General features: G+C 50.5%; 1 protein-coding gene across 1 annotated transcript; it reads left to right on the top strand.

Annotated features, from left to right (window-relative positions):
- Positions 1-1,215: 1,215 nt before the first annotated feature.
- UTP25 (UTP25 small subunit processome component) lies at positions 1,216-17,457 on the top strand. Its single transcript, XM_078608691.1, has 13 exons — positions 1,216-1,421; positions 4,138-4,177; positions 5,215-5,406; positions 6,257-6,677; positions 7,407-7,498; positions 8,751-8,892; positions 9,362-9,771; positions 10,749-10,980; positions 11,410-11,612; positions 12,145-12,327; positions 12,536-12,648; positions 12,781-13,026; positions 13,642-17,457. The coding sequence occupies exons 1-13, from the start codon at positions 1,315-1,317 to the stop codon at positions 13,931-13,933; spliced, it is 2,673 nt and encodes an 890-aa protein (XP_078464817.1). The 5' UTR covers positions 1,216-1,314; the 3' UTR covers positions 13,934-17,457.
- Positions 17,458-17,954: the final 497 nt, after the last annotated feature.

Below are 17,954 nucleotides of genomic sequence, written 5' to 3' on the forward strand. Positions count from 1 at the left end.
GGTAAGACAAAGTTTGCGCAAATAAGAGCTGATACACAGGCAGTGATGAGAAGGAAATTGGCACTATTTGGACACACGTAGGATGGACAACAGGAAAATGAAAAGTGTGTAAAAATGTTAAGGAAGACCTAACAGTGAATGACTTGGCGACACAAGAGATTTGTGCCAGAAAAACGTGGCGCTATTCGAGCACATTGGCACAAGACAAAGGAGGAAAGTGGAAACTAATTGCGAAATGTACAGTGGACACGTACGGGTCTATTGCCCACATGGATCGTGATGATGATGATGTTGCATACCTGTGAACCCCTTATCAATGTCTAACTTATTACAGACGAATTCAGACTTTATTGGTAACCTCGTGCACTTATAAATCTCAATATTCATCCAACACAGTCCCATCACAAGGGAGAAACACAAAACAGACAAAAACACTTTTTTGCCCGAATTGAAGCGTCTATACGCCGTTTGGACTCGAAAACTCAAATTTGCTCGTACAAGAATACGGAGTAAACCGGCATGAATTGACGGCTCATGATGTTGTGACGACGCGAATTGATGATGATGCTGTTCAATCTCCTACATACGTAAGTCTGGAATCGGGGAAATAACGAATTCATATTTTTTTTATTTGTTACTGCAAACCCAAGATGCCTCCGAGTAAGGAAGAACGAGTCTAGATAATTCTACTCATCGGAAATCGGAGTCAGAGGAAGGTTTCCGTTGACTTGAACAGACTGCATCCAGATCGCGAGCATCCAAATTCAGTGTCGAACCATTTGCGGCGACGCATTATAGTCGCCAATTAAACCGTGTGCTCGCTGGAGTTGTGTATCAGGAACAATACTCTTGACACGTTGAGCACGTTCTGTGAATAAAAGCGTTGCTATTGCCTTTTATTGTATTATTTTCCCTATGATTCCAGACTTATGGGAGAGACAACCCTGCATATTAAACAAATATATCTAAAATAAATCATCAGACGCTTGTGTTGCGATTTATTTTATACCTACGTGACTTTACCGAAAGAACCAAAAAGTATAAATTCCTGCAGTCACGAAAGCTTCAAATCAAAATACAGACAGTCCTCTACTTACGATGGAGATGCGTTCCGACTCCCCCATCGTAAGTCGAAAATAGCGTAAGTCGAACCGTCGTAACTCGGGGACTACCTGCAATACCACTCGTGTCCACCAAGTCCAGAGGGGGCGCTAGACTCAAGGCGCGTTCACCACCACCACGCGTGCGACACGTGGTGGCTGGGTGAGGGTTGTGTTGGTTTCAGTCGTTCGCTCGTGTTTTTTTTCGTTCACAATGAAGCGCCGCCGGGGAATGAAGAGGGCGGACATCGTCAAGTCGCTGTCCAAGCGGCAGCGCAAGCACCTCAAGCAGTTCGGGGAGGAGCACCCGGTCACCGAGGGGTCAGTCGATCGAGGCGCTTTTGCGAGGCCGGCGGTGAAGCACCGACCTCGCCTAGCGCCTCCGGGCCGGGCTGCGGTGCGTCGAGTTGGGCGGCGTGGCCGTACCACACCCCCCCCCCCCCCCACTAACATATACCGATTGAGTACAGCGCTTTAAAACTAAATTTTTTTTTTATATTCTTGGTTCTTTCGGTAAAGTCACCTAGTAGGGAAATAATAAAATAAAAAATATTAAACAATAAAAATTCTCACGACGTTTCGACTTTACCGAAAGAACCAAGAATATGAATCCCTGCAGTCACGAAAGCTTTAGATCAAAAGTTTGTTTTTATATTATACATCTGTTTTCAGAAGCGACCTTGCTATCACGAGTTATCTCTCTCTCGCTCGAGCGTGTGGCAATTATGTGCAAATCGCACGTCAAAGTTGAAGTCTGCGTGTGACCCATGCACGACTCGCGCGACTTGGACCGCTCAGTCCTCCACGTGGAGCCCGGCGGAGGATGTATTTGCTCGCAACGTGGTCGTTCGTTGTCCGCTTCTTGGTGGCCGCAGTCACACGCCGTGGGTCGTCTTTAATTCTCCTCTTGGGAGGAGGTGTGCTGTTCTCAAAACGGTGGACGGAGCGCCGTAGTTTTCGTGGAAGATCAACGCCGAGCATGGAAATCGTGGGGTGGGGGGGGGGTCGTTGATGAGGTTTTTATTTGTAACTACAGTAGCTTTATTTACCCGTCCTATGACCGGTGTATGTTGCAGTAAGTCTGAAATATTAAATGGAAATAAGTTGTTCAGCTCATTATTAATGAGGGTGGGGGGGGGGGTGTTGTCCCACGTGGAGTGACGTCACCCGCTAATGGTTATTGGGGAGGGGTGCGGCATGTGGAGTGACGTCACCCGCTAATGGTTATTGGGGAGGGGTGCGGCATGTGGAGTGACGTCACCCGCTAATGGTTATTGGGGAGGGGTGCGGCATGTGGAGTGACGTCACCCGCTAATGGTTATTGGGGAGGGGTGCGGCATGTGGAGTGACGTCAAACGCTAATGGTTATTGGGGAGGGGTGCGGCATGTGGAGTGACGTCACCCGCTCATGATTATTAAGGAGGGGAGGGGTGCAGCATGTGGAGTGCGCGACCTTTTGCGTTCATGTAAATTTCCACGCGTGGTGCATGACTATTAATCAAGGGGGGGCTCTTGTGCAGTGACGTCACGCACGCATGTAGCAGTGTGCTGCGTAGATTTATTTTTTACCGTCACTTTCTGTAAAGAAACCTCATATTTGAAGCGAGTACAGTATTTGGCTCCTATAGATTTACACGCGATGAGCCACTTTATTGAGCTGTCATTTGTAGCCAAGTCGCTTCTGAAAAATATCTCTACAGCTCAGTAGGCCTTACCTGGTAAAATAAACATAGTACTAAATTTCGATTTAAAGCTTTCGTGACTGCAGGGATTCATCTTCTTGGTTCTTTCGGTAAAGTCACGTAGAAGGGAAGTAATAAAATAATAAAAATAAAACATAATAAATAATTCTCACGACGTTTCGGCCACAACGCAAGCAGCCGTCCTCAGGTGGAGAGCAGGTCTGTCGAGTAGACAGAGTCTTTATTTCAAAACATAGTACTGTTTAGTTTTAATGTCTGGGAAGCTAAGCAGGTTTGTATAGATAGGGGCTTTGATGGGTGACCAGCATATCTAACGTGTATTGTAGGCTATGGTGGCTGCGTACAGCGGAACGAGTTGTTAAAATGCAGTGCAAGTTGCGGGGAAAACAGTACAGGTCCGCACCATTCTTGAGATTTGTGAGCATGAAGCATGTGTGTGTGTGTCGTGTAGTACAACAGCCCCGCTTGGTAACGCCAGCAAACTCAAACGAGGTCCACTTACAAGGGCAGATAACCAAAACTCCACACTATAGTTAACACGTATGTATGTTCAAATTCTTTCGCAACCGAACGTATCCATCTGTCCTCATCGGAGGTACGGGGTCCTGAGAGGTTATTTCTTAGGCTTCTGAGAGATTCTTTTCAGATTCCTAAAGAAGAGACATTGCCAAAACGTTACCTTTCGTATTTTCTTCTTCTTAGGGCAGTGTTACTCACAAATGAACCTTATGGCAGGACCCCAGGGTCCCATAAGTCCCCGGCTCTCACATAAACTGCGTTGCGACGGCATTTTATGTCTGTTGAAGGCAAGCAATATCGCAATCTGTTCCTCTCGATGCACTCTACACGATGCGCTAATCAAAGTTTAAAAGTTTTGTTTCTTCTGTGCATTCTTGCATTCGACATGACAACAGAATGATCCGCGCCAAGCGGGTCGCGGCGTTTATGTGCGCGGTGGGATGGAGTCGCCAAAAATACAATAATTAATTACGATTTTGACTTTCGTTTATTCGGGACCCCGGGGTCCCGACATAAGGTTCAAATGTGTAATTTTTGGGGTTTTTTTGTTCTTGAGCATCACTGCCAACACTGTACTGCACAACTTAAATGTGTTCACGTGAGTCAATTGTCTTTCATAGTGAATGACTGGCCCTGCCATAACAATGTGGAATTTCCACTACTACAGTGCTACTACGCAGGGTAGCCAACAGAGAATGAGATGAGCACGACTCCTTTACTCGTGTGAGCAGGAAGACCCCCGGATATACCCAAACGAATGATTTCTCTTGTAAAGAATAACGTTTAACATCCGCTGTTTTTTTTCTTCCCACCAGGGCTTCCAAGCGAGCGTTTTCTGATGCTGCCCCTAAAGTGGTGAGTAAGTTAGTCGGGGTTTATAAAATCCCCTTGCATGCGCCCGGATGCTGCTGGGTTTATAGGAAATGTGGAGCAGTGAGGATGTGATGAGAATCCCGGCCATACACATGAGTGAATGGAGGGGTGGCATTGTCAGGAATGGATGCATGCAGCTTGCAGCTGGGTGTGTGTGTGTTGGTATGGGGAGTGGTAGTGTAGCGATTAGCGCGCTGCGCTATGAACCTTGCGACCCGGGTTCGATTCTCGCTCACGGCCAACACCCAGTGACGATTATCTGAACCGGTTCTGGGCCTCCCCTAGGTCGACTCAGCCTGAAATGAGTACCTGGTGCGGTGTGTAAACATCGCCACTGGGGAGACAAAGGCGGTCGGGCGTGGTGCTGGCAACCCACCCCCTCGTGTACCGTTCCGGCCTTCATAGGTGCTCGCTAACAGCACTTGCCCCTACAGTCTGTTAAGGCTATACGGGGGATCTTTGTCTTTGTTGGTATGGGTGTATGGCGGATAGGTTGACTCGGCCTTAAATCAGTACCTGGTGCAATATGTAAACATTGCCACGAAGAAGACAAAGTCGGCCGGGCGTGGTGCTGGTCACCCACCCCCTCGTATGCTGTGTCGGCCTCGCTAACAGCACTTGCCCTAACAGTTTGTTAAGGTTATACGGGGATCTTTTTTTTGTATTGGCGGATCGGGTGGAGCGGTGGTGCAGTGGTTGGAAGATTATGCTATAAGCCCGGTGACCTGAGTTCGGTGCCCGCTCACGACCAATAATGGCAACTATCTAAACCGTTCCTGGGCCTTTCCTAGGTTGACTCAGCCTTAAATGAGTACCTGGTGCGGTGTGTAAACATCATCACTAGGGATATAAAGGCAGCCAGGTGTGTTTCTGTCCACACCACCCCCTCGTGAGCCATGTTGGTCTTCAAGGGTGTTCACACACAACACTTGTCTCAGGCTACACGGGGGATCTTTGTTTCTGCTAACTCATGCCCTGGTTATCTTCCGTCCCCGATTCACCCGCGTGTACGGATGAAGGAGACACTTTTGGACGAGGGCGATTCGAGCGCTTCAGACGAGGTGGACGAGGAGTTGGAGGCAGCAGCGGCGCCCTCACACTACCAGCAGCTGATCGGCTTGCTGGGTGGCAACGAAGCCGATCCCGAGACCAGCGACGAGGAGGAGGAGGAGGAGGAAGAGGAGGAGGAAGAGGAGGAGGAGGAGGCAGTGGTGAGTGGTGATGAGGAGATGCTCCAGGCGTCCATCACTCATTTGTCTTAGTGTTTCTTATGGTGGGAAGCCACTAATTTCAGGGCTGGAAATATATCTGCAGCGACAAATGTTGCTGTATCCCTGTCTCCTTCACAGTTATTCAGTTGTTACTGTAACAATTATTATCACGATCGTATGGCTCAACTGTAAAATTTTCACCACTGCATGGGGGCAGGGGGGTGGGAGTCTCCAACCGGAATCAACACCACCTCATACTTGTTTGACCAGGGGAGATCCTTGAAGGTGGATGTTATTTTGACACAGACAACTAATAAAGTTGTCACGTGAATGAACGTGCCACGTTTTTTAAATCCTTTATATTAAGTTCGCTTGCTTGCTTAGGACCATGGAAATCTTTCTTTTTAACCCACTTCCCGTGATCCAATCGAGCTGACATTTTGCACACAGACTCGTTGTGCGTGACAATTAATGTTCGTGAAAAACAATTCAAAAATTTTACACTGTTTTAGGGAATTTTTTAAAAATATTTATTTACCAATTGGTTAATGCTGCCAGACAATCATCTGACCCATAGGTGGCAGCCATCTCAAGCCAGAGGACGAGAAGACTCTAGCCGCCCCGATGCCACGCATATAAAGGATGTATAGTGAAAAACGTTGTTTTTACGGGTTAATTTTTCCTGCTTCAGCAGCACCACCAGTAGTATGTTGCAGAACAGTCCACACACAACTATTGGGTACGGACGTGTTGCTGGTAGTTAGAACGAGCATCATCAGGCGGTTTCCAAAATTTGTTTAAACGTCCTCCAGCTTTTGACCGTAAACAGTCACGCACACCGTCTCTGCAGGTCGACGATTCCGCTGAGGAGGAGGAGGAGGAGGAGGAAGATGAAGGGGAAGATGAAGAGGAGGACGATGTTCTCAGCACTGATGCAGAAGAGGGCAGCACGGAAGCCAACCGAGGCGACGGTAAAGGAAAAAGGGGCAGCACCGACGCAGAGGATGAAGCCGTCAAGGCGAAACTGGGCAGCACGAAAACTAAAAATGGCGTCGCCAACTCAAAGGGGGGCGGCCGCAGCTTGAAGGCCGCGCAGCAGAAGGGGAAGAAGGAGTCGCCAGAGGTGGAGGCGGGCGACTTGGCGGGCTTCGAGGGCCAGTTTGTGGATCGCGTGCACGCCGAGGCCTTCAGCCTGGACACGGTCGTCCCAGTCCAGAGTGGCGCGGAGGAGGAGAAGGTGGAGGGAGACGTGATGCAGGTGTCTTCAGATGGTGAGCGGAGGAGGCTGTTGCGTTAAACCGTGCGTGGGGGGGGCTGGTGGGGGGCGGGGGGCTAGGTGGGGAAGGGGGTATGGCGCACATTGATAATTGTTAACGTGGCTTCATAAAGATGCTGGTATGCACAGAAAAACCATGCTACGTAACTATACGGCAAAAGGTATCCAAATGCATTTATTGTACAAGACACTTGATACGTTACTTAATTTATTCTCGTGCATATAATGTACATCATATACTACATGATGGTATCCTGCTGCTTTAAAATGTGCATTAAATATAGTGATCACCTTACAGGTGTCCTCGTGTTACACCTCAATTTTTGCTCCGTGCTGTCACATGGTAGGCACCAGGATAGTATTTTTCCGCTGATATGTCATAGCATTCGTTTTATTTCTCACAGCCCTAAGCCATTGAAGGAAATTGCACATTCCTATGACAAGGCAAAGAGATGCTCTCCATAGGACTACTGCTGTCAGCTCCCGCAAAGCGGTAGTTCTTTTATCGACCCCAGAGGAAAAACGGTGTTGGGACGGGTCAATCCCTCAACTGGTATTGAAAGCCGTAACCTTCCGATTGTCAGTTGAGCGCTGTAACCACGACTGGACACACAGGAAGGTGGGGCCAGTCAATTGACTTGCGGCAGCGTGTGTCTGGAGCCTGACGCTGTGCCGTGCTGTGCCACGCTGTGCCGTGCTGTGCCACGCTGTGCCGTGGCTTCAGACCCGTTCGTGCAGCACCTGGCGTACGAGCTGGAGCCGGGGGAGGTTAAGACGCTGCTCGACCGAGGCAACCGGAGCACGGAGATCGTGAAGGTTTGTGCTGCGACTGCGCTTGAAACGGACCGTCGTTTATTTGCGCAAGTTGGGTGGATATTCTTAGGTTTTTTCCGGTAAAGTCACGTAGGTAAAAAAATGAAATTAACAAAAGTAAAATTAAAATAAAATAATGATATTTTTATTTTACTTTTATTAATTTGTATTTTTTTACCTACGTGACTTTACCGGAAAAAACCTAAGAATATCCACCCAACTTGCGCAAATACTTTTATTAATTTTAATTTTTTACCTACGTGACTTTAACGAAAAAAACCTAAGAATATGAATGCTTGCAGTCACGAAAGCTTCAAAGCTAGAATTAAGTTGGGTGGAGCCTGTCAAGTGGTCGTGACAGTGTTGGTGCTCGTGGCCCGGGCAATGGCTTGGGTTGCTGCGGTGTTAGCACAGCGCGTGAACCCCAGAGCTACCGATCCGAACAGCGTACTTCAACCAACACTGCGGTCATCACAGCCACCACAAACACTTTCCATTGCCACCACTCGTTTCACCACTGCTATCACCACCACCACCTCCAACATATCAACCACCACAGTCAATGGTGGTTCTCTGGAATTCTCCTGGGTTAGAGGCCAGGAATTACCCAGAGAAAGAAGTTGAGTCAACAGGAAGTGTGATGCATTCACAGGGAATCGCCTGAGTTTATTATTATTAAGGCGCAAAGCATCTGATCGCAAATTAAAAATTCTGATAAATAAATAAGCAGACAATACACATCCTTCACACATCCGTCTCTTGGCGTGAAGTGATTTTACACCTCCCGTAACACGGCCTGGGATTACGTAATTTCAGCAGCATTGGTTCTACACAAGCAAACTGAACCAGGTTTAACATTCAGTGTCTGGTCAGCAAAGTCAGGCTGGCTTGAACCAATGCTGATGAACTGCCAAGTGCTTATAGGGAAGGACCCGCTCTCAGTTGTTATGGGTCAAAGTTTGACGCAAACTAAAACAAGACAGAAAATCACCGTGGAGGGGCAGATATGTGAAGGGGGGGTTATTTATGTGTTACTAATATACACCACCACTATGCTCATGATTATTGTGTTTTATATTATTAATAGGGTGAAGGGGATAAGTGGGTGCTCGTGTGTGTGTACGTGTGTGTGTGTGTGCGTGTGTGCGTGTGTGTGTGTGCGTGCGTGCGTGTGTGTGCGTGTGCGTGCGTGTGTGTGTGTGCGTGTGTGTGCGTGCGTGTGTGCGTGCGTGTGCGTGTGCGTGTGTTTCATCAGTGGCCGTGCCTGGGGCAGCTGCACTGCTCGTGGAGCCTGGAGAAGCAGGCCGGGGCCCCCCGCTTGGGAACGGGGGCAGCGCCGCTCGCCCTGCACCCCCCCCTCGAGCGCACGTGGAGACACGTGAACGCGCAGGCTCACGGTGCGTGCGCAAGACTAATGTTCCCCCACGTAGCCTTTAGCAGACTGGTAGGGTGGCAAGTGCTGTTAGCGAGCACCTATTACGGCCGGCACGGCACACGACGGGGTGGGTGGCCAGCATCACGCCCGGCCCGCCTTCGTCTCCCCAGTGGCGATGTTTACACACGCCACACAGGTACTCATTTGAGGCTGAGTCGACCAAGCGGCGGTCCAGGACCGGTTCAGATTATCGTCACTGGTGTTGATGGCCGTGAGCGGGAATCGAACTCAGGTCATCGGGTTTGTAGCGCAGTGCGCTGAGCACTACACTACCGTTCCCCACGCATACATGTGTGTACAAACACGAGAATTATCACGCACACACGGGCACTCGAGTACTGCCACGTGCAGATAAGGGGCAGAAGAGAGGGCCACTGGTCCGCGATGACAAACAACTCGGCCGCATTCCTCATCTGTTCTCTCCCCGGTAGGCGACGGAAAGCCGGTGAAGCCGGACTCTCCTGCGCCGTTCTTCACGCCGCTGCAGCAGGAGCTGTGGTCGCTGTTCACGTCGTACCGTGACCTCTTCTACCCCGAGCGCTCGCCGCTGGGCTCCGGCGAGGACGTGCGCCGCCTCTACTGCCTGCACGTGCTCAACCACGTGCTCAAGGCCAACGGCCGCGTGCTCGCCAACAACGGCGTGCTGCAGCGGCGCGCCGAACGGCGCCGCGAGGCCGAGAGCAGCAGACGAGGCCGCGGCGGGCGCAAGCGGAGAGGCGGCGGAGCCAGGAGGGACGTCGCCGCAGAGGGCGGTGCCGGACAACTTGAGGATAAAGCGGAAGACACAAACGACGTCGATGATGATGATGAGTTCCGGGACCAGGGCCTCACCCGTCCGAAGGTGAAAGTGAACCCCATGTGTCTTAAGGTTGAGAGCGTGTATGCATTAGCTCTGTCGCATCCTATAGGGCCATGATAAGTCTCGTGAAGATGATCCAATACGTACCAAACTTAAGTGTGAATTTGCGTCGCTATTTGGGACTTGCCCAACTGAAAGCTGCCAAATTTATCAACGGGTTGATATTCTTATGAGAAACATTTTCCAATGACCTCTTAGTGCCCACTGAACTTTCTAATGTATCCTGTTCTAGAAAAGTGGTCAAAGCTACATGTACAATTCTCTAGCTGACGTGTGGCCATATTAATTGAAAACCCAAAAATATTCTGACCGTCAATTCACTGCACGAGAAAACCCGGCTTATTCGAGTCCTGACCTTCCACCTTATGCATGACTCCATTCACCATTACGGCCACATTGAATGTTCCAATTCAAAGTGACCACCATGTGTATGCGTGTCTGTGTGTGTCAGTGTGCACGTGTGTGTGTGTCCGTGCCTATCAATGTGTGTGCTTGTGTCTGTGTATATGTGTGTCTGCGAGTGTGTTGATGTATTTTGGCATGCACGCATGTCTGTGTAGCCTTGTTTTTTGCGTGTATGTGAGCTTGCATGTGTGCGGTAGTGTCGCGGTTAGCGTACTGCACTATGAACCTGGCGTCCCGAGTTCGATTCCAATTCATGGCCAACACCAGTGAAAAATATCTGAACCGCTCATGGGCCTCCCCTAGGTCTACTCTGTCTCAAATGAGTACCTGGTGTGGTGTGTAAACATCATCACTGGGGAGACGAAGGCGGCATGGCGTCGGCCACCCACCCCCTCGTGTGCCGTACCGGCCTTCATAGGTGCTCGCTAACAGCACTTGCCCCGACAGTCTGTTAAAGCTATATGGGAAAATTTTTATCTTTGTTTTAAATTTTTTTTTTATTTTTGTGTGATCACATCTTTTCCCGCACGCGTCCGAACTCCCGCCGCTTGCAGGTGCTGGTGGTGGTGCCGACGCGCGACGCGGCGTGGCGTGTGGTGACCACGCTGGTGGCGCTGCTGGGTGGGGATGGCCGCGAGGGAGCGCCCCGCGTCGAGGTGAGCCACCGCGCTCGCTTCACCCGCGAGTTCGGCCGCGACCCCGGCGAGGAGCAGCCGCACAATCTGCGCCGGCCCGACGACTACCTCGCCATCTTCTCTGGCAACAACGACGACCACTTCCGCTTCGGTGCGTGGCCTCCGATGATCGCGGCGATAAAATTATCGTGTCGTACACGCAAAAAAATGCGCATTGCCATTTGAAACGAAAAAAAAACTTTTCTTTTTTTTCTTTTAGCAGATAAGGCCCACTAAGCTATATAGTTATTTTTCAGAAGTGACCAGGCCACAAATGATAGCTCAACGAAGTGGCTTATGTGGAAATTTATAGCAGCCAAATAAATGTGGAGGGAAAAACCGGAGGACACGGAGAAAAATCCACGTGACCACGGGGAGAGAGAACACGTAAACTCCAAATATACAGCAGCAGGCGTCCGGGTCAGGACCGTACCCACCTCTTCCTGTATACCAGTTGAGGTCGTTAACATCTCGCTATCGCGGCAACCACAAATGAAAAATGATATAGTGACCGATGACGCACGCACGCACGCACGCACAGGGATGGCGCTGCTGAAACGAGGCGTGCGTCTCTACGCGCCATTCTACGCGTCGGACGTGGTGGTGGCGTCGCCCCTGGGCCTACGCACGGTGCTGGGGGCGCCGGGGGAGGCGACGCGAGACTTTGACTTCCTTTCGTCCATCGAGCTGCTCGTGCTGGACCAAACCGACGTCTACCTCATGCAGAACTGGGAGCACGTCATGGTGACCCACGCACCTATGCACGCACGCAGAAACGCACGTTACGAATTATTGAGTACAGTTGGTACGAGCGTCATTCTTAGCTCTCGTGAAGGCGCTGTGTTTCACAGATAGTAGTGCAGTCATTTTACTAAAAGGGGGCGATATTGCAATGTGTAATCCCATTTGAGTGGTTTGTGAGTAATTATTCAACGATTATGGAGGAGGCACGAAAACATGGCACAGAAATGTGGAATGGCCATCGCTGACTGAGAAGCTGCCTGACGCACCTGAATCTCGGCTCGGCATTGATTTTATTTAGAGAGACTTAGCGCCGTGGTTTTTGATGACATTGTACTCGGCGCAGAGAACCGTAGTGACATGACGGCACTCTACGATAGCTGGCGCCAAACTGTGCCCCACACGCCCTCCTGCATTGCCTTGTGGGAGCCTCGGTACCAATAATGTTATTTTAGTTTTCTGGTTTCGTTTCCATGATGTACACATACGTGACTGTCGCCGTGCCCCCCCCCCAACCCACCCTCCGCTCCGGCAGCACTTGGCAGCGCACGTGAACCTGCAGCCGCTGGAGCCGCACGGCGTGGACTTCTCGCGCGTGCGGCCCTGGAGCCTGGACGGCCACGCGCGCCACTACCGCCAGACGCTGCTGCTGAGCGCGCTGCCCCACCCGCTGCTGCACGCGCTCGTGTCACGGCACGCCAGCAACTACCGCGGCCAGGTGACGCGGGCGCGCGGGGACTCTTGGGGAAATGCGCACGAACACTCGGGGGTGTGGGGGGAGGGGGAGCATAACGATACATGGAGACGCACGCAAACATGGACACGCTGGGGCATACACGTGGTCACACGGGCAGATACATGCAGATACGAGCACGCAGACAATAGGAGCACACACATGACGACGTGGTCTGTGTGTGTGTGTGCAGGTGCAAGTGAGGAACACTCCATTGCTGGGCTCCATCAGCCAGGTCGTGGTGCAGCTCCCGCACGTGTTTCAGCGAATCGAGGCCGACAGCGCCACTGAGATTGCCAACGCCAGGCACGACGCACACATTGACACTTGTCACACAGGTTTATTCACACGCACACACGTACGCGTACGCGGGCACGTGTACGCATTCGTCGAATCGCTGTCGCGCGGAGCACAATAGTCACGTGCTGCCATCCGCAGGTTCGCTTACTTCGTGGAGCACGTGCTGCCCCAGTACCGCGACGCTGTCATGGCGCACACGATGGTGTTCGTGCCGTCTTACTTCGACTACGTGCGCCTGCGAAACCACCTGGCGCGCGAGGGCGTGCGCGCGGCGCACGTGTGCGAGTACACGCCGTCCGTGCGCGTCGTGCGCGCCCGCAAGAGCTTCCTGCGCGGCGTGCGGCCCTTCCTGCTCTACACGGAGCGCTTCCACTTCTACAAGCGGTGGGGCGAAGCAGCCGCACCCGCTCGCCACACGCGGCGCGCAGAACGCAGCACGCCACACGCCAATTTAGCCGTGCCTACCTTGACCTCGACCAAACCGCCCGCAACGAGCCCCGAGACTTTGTCGCATCTCGGAAGCTGAACACCGTTTTAAACCGGGATAGTACTTGGATGGGCGACCCAACCATGCAATTAAATAGGCTTTAATAGGCCGCTGGGGCTATGCTGTGACCAGCAGTGTGGCAATATATATTGTAGTATTCTACTATACACGCACGTCTGTGCTTGCTGCCTTCACCATTCCGCACTGACCGACGTGGTGACCCTCGGCTAGCGGTGGACTGTGCGTGTGCACGTACACAATCTGCTGCACCGCGCTGCAATACCACTCGCATACCAGTGCACTGCACTGAACTTCAATATGCAGCCACACGTATCTCTCCATCCATCTGTCTGCACCAACATCCATGCACCTGTGTGTTCACGTCCGTCTCTTCATCTGCCCAATTGCCTTTCCATCCATTCGTCGTAACATCCATTCCGTCCGACCGTCCGTCTGTCCACGCTAACGCGCGATGTCTCCTCCCCCCCCGCCCCACCCCCAAATCCCTGCAGCTACTCGATCCGTGGCGTGCGCCACCTCATCTTCTACGAGCTGCCCACGTACCCGCACTTCTACAGCGAGGTGTGCAACATGCTGCGCGTGGCGTCGGCGGCCGACGCGGAGTCGCGTGCGGCCGACGCCGCGTGGACCTGCACGGTGCTCTACTCGCGCTACGAGGCGACGCGTCTGGCCGCCGTAGTCGGCGCCGCCCGCGCCGCTCACATGCTCGCCTCCTCCAAGAAGACGCACCTCTTCGTCACCGGCGACGATTCCTCCGCCGGCGTTGCCGCTGGGCAGGCCTGACGACGACGGGCTTCCACGTTGAATATGAATAACAACAACTTTGAGCTTACGTAGCTCTGTTTCAGAAGTGACCTGGCTGTCGCAATTGATAGCTCAACAAAAATGGCTTCTCGTCACGCGGAAATTTATAGGAGCCAAGTACGCGTGCGTGTTTGTAAATGTGGAGGGAAAAAGCGGCCAAGAGAGAGATGTCCCTTTCTGGTCGTGGTCGGGAGGCTCGGCGTCTGGCACTGCTACGAAGATCTTGGGTTTAAGTCTAGGTTGAGGCTTCCCACGATTTCAACCAGGTTTTATAATTCACGGAAGCTCATGGTTTCATCCTGGTCACCATTTATGTTTTAATCCCATCGCGGTCAATGTGGTTTGCATTCAGTGTTCCAGATTCCAGCTCTGAGAATAGAATATTTCGATTTGATATTCATGCCCACAAGTGCCTCTTTAGCAGGACATGAGAAGGTCCACCTCTTATGAGGCGATTTGACAAGACTTAATTCAGAAAGTAGTTCCGTGATCCCATTTGCCATGGTCCGCTCGCTTTAATTATACGATGACGCAGCAAGAAATTCGAAATTTCATCAAATGACAATCATTCATTATAAAAATTTTCACGCTCGCGGATTGAACTTTAAGAGGCACGGAGAATAGCAAAGTCTCCAGATTCCGACAGAAGGACAACACCAACGCCAATGTGTGGTCGAGTGAGAAGTAGATTTAATTCCAGGCGACGAGCTGTGACGGAGAAACGACGTTCGCTTCGTCCGGTTCGAGAGACGGGGCTTGACATGGAGGCCACTGGGGGCAGATCGGAGGTAGCGAGATGGAACGTACGATGAGAAAGCGGAAGCTGAACCGTCCGATTGATATCGATGTCACAGTTGTCAAAGTTCAAGAGAGAACAACGTTTTTCAAATTAAAATAATATTTTTCCAGATGGTCAACAATGTGTCAAGGCTGGTTAAGCTGTACAATCTGTCAGTTACATCTGTGCTCTCGTCATTCCACTATGATCCACTGCTAAATAAAGGCCTCCCCTATGTTGTCAACGTTACAAGCTGGCTGTGGGGTGGGAGATGCACAGTAGATGACTGGTATTGCTCAGTGACCAGGACGCAAACATTTTTGAGGCCAAAACCGCGTTTTATTGGGAACGTCCTTAAGGCAGTGGGCAGAGCACAAAATGGCTTGGGGTACCCTGGCTACAGAGAAACACACCCTACTTAAAGTAGTGAGAGCTTGCCCGCTCGCAGCGTCAAGAGAACTCGTGTCGTCTCGCGCCGGTACAGCCTTGGGCCTGAAGGACACAGCCTGCCTCTGGGATAGACGCAGCCTCTCGTTCCAGACACTGTCTCCTCGGTGACCTCTCGGCTCCTTGGCTGCCTCTACATTTTGCTGCTTGACTCCGGTTGTTGGCTGTGAGCATTCTCCCAGCTTTGAGCGGCCACATAGCACAATTAGTCGTTCTTTAACAAAGACCCCCCTGTATAGCCTGAACAAACTGTTGGGACAAGTGCTGTTAGCGAGCACCTATGAAGGCCGGAACAGTACACGAGGGGGTGTGTGTCCAGCACCAAGCCTAGCCGCCTTTGTCTCCCCAGTGGTGATATTTACACAGCACACCAGGTACTCATTTGAGGCCGAGTCGACCTAGGTGAGGGCTATGACCAGTTCTGATAACTGTCACTGGTGTTGGTTCTGAGTGGGAATCGAGCTCGGGTCGATGAGTTTGTAGTGCAGCGCGCTAACCGCTACACTACCACTCCCATCTTTCTTTAACCACAACACATCTCAGTTCACACCCTTCTCAAGGTCAAAGTTGTTAATTATACAAGTTTACCCGCTATCGAGTTGTGTCTCTTCTCTTTCGAACAGCAACAGCAGCTCCTAAAGTAGGCTTTGGAAAATGTTTTTATATTCCAATATTCTCCTGCATCACATAATGCTGCGGAAACAGAGTTTCATACAATAAGAGGTTTTCAGAAATCACCGAGTGTCCTGCATGAAATGGAGCGAGGTCCTCTGAGCTGCAGACCGAAGCCTCACTTTTATATGGTTCTAGCCATGATTAATTTAGGAGCACCTGCAATCTATTATTCCTAGAATCATAACTGGAGATGGGCACTTACAATGCCAGTTGTTTAATTGCCTACAAATCCCCGATCCGCCCCCAATAATCTGTCGATGCACCGTTGTGGTCACAGCTCAATAAAATCGGTTTGTAATTTCCAGTTAAAGGTAGTTTCTTCTGTCGGTCTACTTTGTAAGAGCTTTTGTTTTTCATCCTGTCCCTGAACGGTCCACATAGGGTCATAGGCGAACCAGTGTCTGCCCTCTGGTCCAGTCTGTCACGGTCCCACAATGCCACAGCTCGGGCAACGCAAGTCGGCCCTGGACACAAAATGAACAGCAAAATAAATCAAACTCGAGGCTAAATGTAATGCGTATAAATAATATTAAAATCTATTTCAAAGTTAACCGTAAAACCCTTAAAAGGAATAAAAACATTAAGCGCTTTGATGAGACGTAACTTTTGAGAATAAAATAGGAAAACACTGGGAGGAACATTGTTTTTTAGCCGATATTATGAGTGTCGCTGGTGATACATCATGTTGGACAAATGTGTAATGGGGGGGGGGGTGTATATGATTGTTACCTGTGTTCGGAATTGTTTTCAGAGCTGAGATGTAAAAACAAATTGAGCAACGTGTTCTGATGCCAGGTGATGCCTTGCAGATGAATCCCCCAGTATAACGATGCTTTGACAGTGCAAGAGAGAGAGAGCGACGTGGCATTGATTCTGTTTAAAGTATCCGAGGTGGTGCTCCTATCAATAAAAAGAGACGGCCACTTTACAGAGATGGGCTCTGCCCAATGTTCATATAAACACCGAGACACATTGGCTCCGAAACGAACTGAATTGACAAAGCCACTCAGCAATTACTTTATTCCTTAAATTAAAATTACAGCACGGTGCAGTATTTACAAATTGCAATCAGACCAGTGCCACGGCCAAGACGCATACCTTTTGAATGGCATTCGTGACCCGGCAGTGCAAACGGTTTAAAACAACAAACGAACTCGCCACCTTCGAGGAAAGCATCAACGGCAACGCCTCTCGCGCTGCCGCGTCTTTGAAACTCCACGTGGCTCGTCTCGACGGGCAATCTTCCACGGCTTGCAGGAAGACGATTGTGTAATCTCGGTTACAGAACGGTCGCGCAAGGGAGATGAGCAATTGGGCTCTCGTAACCAAGTCCAAAGCGTCTCCCCTGTTGTTCAAATGAGTGGCCCTGACCTAATGATGGGAGTTCCACATTCCCAATGCGAAGACCAATCGCCCTATAGGACAACCACCGTTTTATTGATCCTGGAGCAACACTGGGTTGAGTTAATTCGCAGGAGTTAAACTTTATAGCCTGGTTGTCGAGTGTTTTGACCACGGGAAATCCAACTAGGAGAAAGTCGGTGTTTAAACTGGTGGGGTTACGACCCAGTTGGGGTTAAACTCAGCCCATCATCTCTCTGGGGTCGGTACAATAAGTACGATGTGGAAAGTCTACCGTGGTTTTGTGGAGGAAACGGTCCCTGGCATAAGATTGTGAAATTGTCATCAATGGCTCGAAGGTCAACGACAGTAGCGCACTGCGTCGTGTGAAGACGAACTAAACTAAAACTAAACTTTATTATTTTACCAGGTAAGGCCCACTGAGCTATTTTTCAGAAGCGACCTGGCGGCAAGTGATAGCCCAACGAAGTGGCTCATCACGTGGAAACTTATAGTAGTAGCCAAATACTCTAAAACGCACGTTGTTTCTAAATGTGGAAGGAAAAGCCGGAGGACCCAGAGAATAATCCACGCGACCACGGGGAGTACATGCAAATTACAAATATACATTTTTCGATTTCAAGCTTTCGTGACTGCAGGGATTCATCTTCTTGGTTCTTTCGGTAAAGTCATGTAGAAGGGAAATAATAAAATAATAAAAATAAAATAATTCTCACGACGTTTCGGCCACAACGCAAG

This window comes from Lampetra planeri, chromosome 30, assembly GCF_965212315.1.
Source record: "Lampetra planeri chromosome 30, kcLamPlan1.2.h2, whole genome shotgun sequence".
Lineage (NCBI taxonomy): Eukaryota > Metazoa > Chordata > Hyperoartia > Petromyzontiformes > Petromyzontidae > Lampetra > Lampetra planeri.

Coding starts and splice junctions, on each gene's coding strand:
- UTP25 (XM_078608691.1), top strand. CDS start 1,315: ATGAAGCGCCGCCGGGGAATGAAGAGGGCGGACATCGTCAAGTCGCTG. Junction 5,407..6,256: donor AGGAGGAGGAGGAGGCAGTG/GTGAGTGGTGAT, acceptor CCGTCTCTGCAG/GTCGACGATTCCGCTGAGGA. Junction 10,981..11,409: donor CGACGACCACTTCCGCTTCG/GTGCGTGGCCTC, acceptor ACGCACGCACAG/GGATGGCGCTGCTGAAACGA.